This window comes from Arachis duranensis, chromosome 3 (genome assembly GCF_000817695.3).
Source record: "Arachis duranensis cultivar V14167 chromosome 3, aradu.V14167.gnm2.J7QH, whole genome shotgun sequence".
Taxonomy (NCBI): Eukaryota; Viridiplantae; Streptophyta; class Magnoliopsida; order Fabales; family Fabaceae; genus Arachis; species Arachis duranensis.
The window spans coordinates 22,780,862-22,787,150 of NC_029774.3; the positions used below are offsets into that span (position 1 = coordinate 22,780,862).

Consider the following 6,289-nt stretch of genomic DNA (forward strand, 5'->3'; position numbering starts at 1 on the left):
GACAAAACTGCAAAGAGGATGAAGAAATGGGCAAGCTATCAAGTGGGAGATAAGGTAATGATTAAACTTCTTCCACAACAATTCAAAGCCTTTCGCAAGGTTCATAAGGGTTTAATCCGCAAATACGAAGGGCCATTTGAGATCATTGGACGTGTTGGGGAGGTTGCTTACAAAGTACAACTCCCTCCCTCTATGAAGATCCACCCGTTCTTCCATGTGAGTATGCGTAAACCATATCATGAAGACCAAGATGAATCGAGTAGAGGTAACTCAAGTCGTGCTCCGCCCATGGTGATTAGATCATTTGATAAAGAAATCGAAAAGATCTTAGCTAATCGCACCGTGCGACGAAAAGGAGTACCACCAAGTATCCAATACTTGATCAAGTGGAAAGGACTCCCGATAACCGAAGCTAGCTGGGAAACTCGTGAAGATTTGTGGCAATTCCAAGAACACCTACGGCGCTATCATGAACAGAACGCAACGAGGACGTTTGCGCATTAGGTGGGGGAGAATGTCACGGTAAATTTTAGAAGGTTAGATTTAACAGTGTTTGTATAATTTTTTGGAGTGTTTGAGAATGCTCTAGATGGTTTCGGAACGTTCTAGAATGTCCTAGAAGGTTCTGGAACACTCTAGAAGGTTCTAGAAGACTCTGGAAGGTCATAGAGTGTTCTAAAAGAGTGTGGACATATATATGAGTATAAAGAGTAGAATGGAAGAATCTAGAAGTATTTAGAAAGTTGTGGTACGATGGATATTTGTAATGAAGGTTCTAGATGATTAATCTAGACCATTAGTTAGATTTAATCCTAACCATTCATTGAGGAGTGGATGACTATAAATAGGAGGTGAGAGTTAGTGTAAATATGTGTGAATCATTTGTAACAAACACTTAAATAATAAAATGTTCTTCCACCAAAACTTCTTTTCTCTTGTGTTCTCTTGAGTTCTTAACTTTCTTGCTACGTATTGAGGGTTAGACTGACTTGATCTTAGCTCAAAAGGTTGAATAAGTCTGAATGCCGGCACGATAGCGTTGGAGTGTGTCCAAGGCCGTGACAATTGTCAAACTAAAAAATTCTAATGAAAATGTCAATAACGTTCTTCTTAAATTAATTAAAAAAATTTGTCAGACAAAACGTTAGTAGTTTTTAATTTTTAATTTTTTATGTCTTTTGAAAAGTAAAAGACTTTTCTCATAACAGGATAAAATTTCGGTGAAGTCAAATAACATAGTGTAATAAGATTTCTTTATTTAAATAAAAAAATTTCATTTACTAATTTAAATTGAAATATAAAAATTTATCAACTTTTATATTTATATAGTATTATTTTTATAATTAATTAATACGAAAATAAATTTTAAAAAATACATACAGTTATAGCCAGCGAAAATAAAATAAATGTATTTTTCCATTTCCTCACACATTACTGCCAAAAATAAAACAAATATTTTTTTTTCACATTTTCGTTATTGTTGAGAGCCAAAATGGATCGGTTTTAGCCTCAGACAGCTATTATGCTGTCTCGTTATCAGTAGGACATGTATATGCTGTCTTTCATTAACTATGTTATTTAAATTTTATAATTTCCTAGTAGTTTAGATTTAAAAGCACCTATTTTAAAGGTTTTATATTTATATATAGGCACAAATGTTAGTTTTATTTATTTTTAAAGTGTGCAAAGTTTTATTTTTATATAAAAAATTAAATAAATTTAATATTATTCTTTTATTAAATCTAGAAAAAATATTAAATAATGTTAGCTATATATATAGTGATAATATAAATAATTAAATAATAAAATAAATTTGTTTATTATTAATTTATTTATTCAAAAAGATTTTTTAATTTTTGTTAATTTCTATAGTTTTACCAAATTTATAATTAGATCCTTATATTTTTTTTCAATCGAGTCCCTACTCTACTTTTAATTTTGTAATTAGATCTTCTTTTATAGAAAAAAAATTAAAATTAACGGAATATTTTTTTAAAAAAATATGTGGTTAAAGATCTAATTAAGTTTTTAATTGCGAATACATTCAATTTGCAGAAAAATATTCAGTTAATTCTAATACTTTTTACGCTAAAAATGATCTAATCATAAAACTAAAAGAAATGTTGAGACTCAATTAAAAAAATTAAATTAAATTAATTTAGTGATTAATTTATTAGTCTACTTAAACAAATGTCAAATATTTAAATCCTGCTTTTTATATACAAATATAAAAATTTAATTATAAATTTAATAAAATTATAGAAATAAACAGAATAATTAAACATATTTTAAATATTAATAATAAAACTAAAAAACACTTATATAATTACTCAAAAGATTATATATAATATCACAATATCTATACAAAATCCAAGTTGAATGGTGAGAGTTCCTTTTCATCATCTCTCTTATCTAACCATCACTTCAATTAGATGAAAGTTCAATATCTCTCTTTTACATACACCGACACATACATTTTCGCTTCCAAGAACAACGAAAATATAAAAAAGAATATTTTATTTTTGTTGGCAGTGTTCACGAAAGTGAAAATGAAGGTAAATTTATTGCATTTTTGTTGGCGCATATATTTTTTAAAATTTATTTGTGTTAATTAACGGTAAAACTGACACTAAATGTACAAATTAATGAAGTTTCGTATTCTAATTTAAAATGATAAATAATTTTTTTATTTAAATTAAAAAGTTAGTGTAACACACCTCTTTAACCCATGCATATTAAAAAAATCTAGCTTCATTATTGCTTCTCTAATTTTAGCAAAGGAAAAACTATTCTAAAAAATCGTTAGAAAAATTTAATTATTAAAAAAAATTTTAATTTTAATATTAAAATTATTAAAAAGAATCAATTTTTTTATAATATTTAAGAAAGAGGACAAAATTTTTTTATAAAAAAATAAATATTTTTAATTATTTTTATTTATTTTTCGTAATTTTTATATTAATAATTTTTATTTTTTCTAAATTAATAGTAATTTTCATTAATTATTTATTTTTTATTTTTGTGATCTTTTATTCTTTTTCCTCTCATTAATAATAGAAACTCAATATACAAACCCAACAATTAAGAATGAGAACCATTATGAAAATGTATATCACTAAAAAAAAGTTTGTTCTCTAAAAGTAAAATTACGTAAACGTGACGTTTTCCTAAAATCCTAAAATGACGTAAACGTGAATTCACTTTGTCTGCACCAAATAATGGACCATTCTTGTGAAACCTTATAATTTTCATCATATACTAGAGTAGTGGAACCAAAATTTCGTACATTTTGAGTCATGTGACTTTTTTCCTTTGATCTATATTCAATGCTTGCACAATTGGTATATCCAAGCATGATATGTATATTGAGTTTATGTTGTTATACCGAATGAGAGGAAAAAACATTGAAAGATTATAAAAATAAAAAATAAATAAAAATAAATAAATAATTGATGAAAATTACTAAAATTAAAAAAAAATATTAATTATGAAAAATAATTAATAATATATTTATCTTTTTTATAAAAAAATTTGATTTTTTTCTTAATTAAGTATTATAAATATTATAAAAAAATTTAATATTTTTTAATAATTTTAATATTAATTTTTTAATAATTATATTTTTTTAACGATCTTTTAGAATAATTTTCCCTTTAATAAACATATATGTAAAATTACGGCTGCAGTTGTGCAGAAAATAAACTGATAAATGTCTCATAAAAGTTTAAATTTTAAAACAAATCATCATGTATTTATATATAAATATATATATAATTATTGACAAACTTTAAAAAATTTATTAATAAAAATAAAGTATGCATAATGTGATAATAATTTTTATAATTATATTTTATTATTATAAAATATAATTAATTTTTTAGTTATTTAATTAATAAATTAAAATTCTTGAATAATAATTTAAATAATAACATATAACTTAAAATTTTATTTTTTAGATTTTATTAAAAAAATAAATAATTTTTTTATTGTGAATACAATTAAATCTCTCTTTTTATATATTTCACTAAATTATCATTTAAAAATTTATCTTTCGTATTATTACAAAATTGATTTTTTATAATATTTATAACTATAAAATTTCTTTCAACTAATATCATTATTATCAATAAAATTAAAGCTAACTTTTAAAAAAAATTAATAAATATTGTATATTTGGATCTTACTTTTTATTCAGCTGATTTTTGTTATTATTATTTAATTATTTTTTATTAAATAATCAATATAATATTATTATAAGATTGTAGGATCTTCTATTTATACCATATGGAGATAGACTAAGGGGAAAAAACAAAGTGCAGTCAAATTTGTTTATTGAGTTGAGGCAAATAAATTTTGGTAGGTATTCTAGCAAAGATTTTATAATTTTATAAAATTTTAACTGAGACACTTGTTTTTATATCGTCTGTATATATAGTTTAATTTATTTTTAATAAATATAAAAAATTAATTTTAATTAGTTAATATTAATTAATTATTTATTGTTGTATTATTAATTTTTATTTTTTAGAAAATTTAGAATTTATTATTTAAAATTTAGTATTTAAAACTTAAATATTAAAAGATGATGAATATAAAAATAAAAGAATGATTTTTAAAAAATCTCCAACCCTTCAAACACACCCTTACACTTGTCAAACAAAATACTTGAAACAAATGGAGTATCGGTTTCCATGGCATCATTGAAGAGCTTATTGAGTCTTGGGTCAACGCCAGCATATTCCCAAAGTGCCATCCCATGTGTCATGTAGAACGGTGTGGGACTATCATTTTTGAACCATGCTGGCAACTCGCACCACGGCTTTGTTAAAATTGGATCAAATACGGCGGACAAGTAAGGGAAAAGACTCATGGGGTTGTCTTTAAGCAACAACATGGATGCGTCGGTTAGGGCATAACTCGATTCTGGATCGCCTTTGGAAGAGATTTGTTTAGAGAAAAAGCCAGAATGAGTCAAAATTCGCATCAAGCGGTGGATGAATTGTGTTTTGTTGGGATGGATTTGTAGAGAAGAAATGAGTTTTGAGAGTGGCATGGGTTGGCCATGGTTGTGTATGGCATCTGGAATTCCCAAGTCAATTGCACATTTGAGGGACATGGAATTTATGAAGCTGAAAATCTGGTGCCATACATGGCTTTGAGATTCAAGCAGTTTGGAAGCATAGTCTACACCATTCGATTCCATTATTATTGCTACCTCAACTAGAAGTATATCTGTATGTTTTAATTTGTAGAACACTAAACAACATCGCTCATATTTATAGAGAATCCTGGTGTGTGTCACCAAGATAATAATGAAGGGGCAGTATAATAATAAAGTATGGGGCAAATTACCCAAAAAAATTGAAGTGAATTCTACGTCTCTGTTACTTGTTATCTAATTTTTGCTTAATCTATTTTTCTTGGCAAACTTTAAATATTTAAAAATTATTTATTTTTATATTTTTAAAATTAAATATTAATTTTTACTTCTTTTTTAGTTAAACACTATTTTTAGACACCATAATAGTCATTAAAAATTAAATCTCTTCTAATATTATCAATTTACAATTTTCCAAAATTTTATATTTCAGGTTCTATTTTAATTTTATGTAATTCACTGAATGTGAATACTCCACCAGCAAATTTAAAATTTACAAAATTTACACATAAATTGTGAGAGCCTATAGACTATAGTTCTACATAATCTGAAACACAACAAACATTATGGTAAGCTGTAGTGGTTTATGAAAAAACATGATAAAAACATACACCATAATCTCTGACGTATCTTTCAATAGATAATGGGAGGTCATGACCCTCCCAACAATTTAAAGATATATTTAGTAGGTATATATAATAGATTATCACTAGCTTTTATTTTTTATTTTTTTTTAATGGTAGAATTTAATTTTCATTAATGAAAATGGATGGTCTAAAATAAACTAGAGAAAAGGATAGAAAATGGATAAATCCACCAATATTCTAATACATATCTTATTGTTAGAAAAGAAAAGAAAAAGTGAGATTTATTTTATTTTTTTTTGATGTTCTTTCATAACCCTCCGAGCTGCTGCTAAGACCTCAGATGAGGGTATTTGACCACCTTCGTTCAAAGATGAAAATGTTTTTAACTTTCCAAATCTGTCAGGTAATATTTGCTGCGAGTTCTCTTCTTTTTTTAATTGTTACATTTTTTTCAACTCATTTTTCAATCTCATCCACTATTTTCAAGTTTTTTCTTGCTGGTCTGGTATGGGCAAATTTACTGCTTGCCAAATATTTTTCGATT

The 6,289-nt window shown here is 25.2% G+C and overlaps 1 protein-coding gene across 1 annotated transcript; it reads right to left on the bottom strand.

The window, feature by feature from the left end:
* Positions 1 to 4,612: 4,612 nt before the first annotated feature.
* LOC107478198 (probable O-methyltransferase 3) lies at positions 4,613 to 5,249 on the bottom strand. The gene has a single exon (XM_016098339.3). The coding sequence runs from the start codon at positions 5,201 to 5,203 to the stop codon at positions 4,613 to 4,615; it is 591 nt and encodes a 196-aa protein (XP_015953825.1). The 5' UTR covers positions 5,204 to 5,249.
* Positions 5,250 to 6,289: the final 1,040 nt, after the last annotated feature.

Coding starts and splice junctions, on each gene's coding strand:
- LOC107478198 (XM_016098339.3), bottom strand. CDS start 5,203: ATGGAATCGAATGGTGTAGACTATGCTTCCAAACTGCTTGAATCTCAA.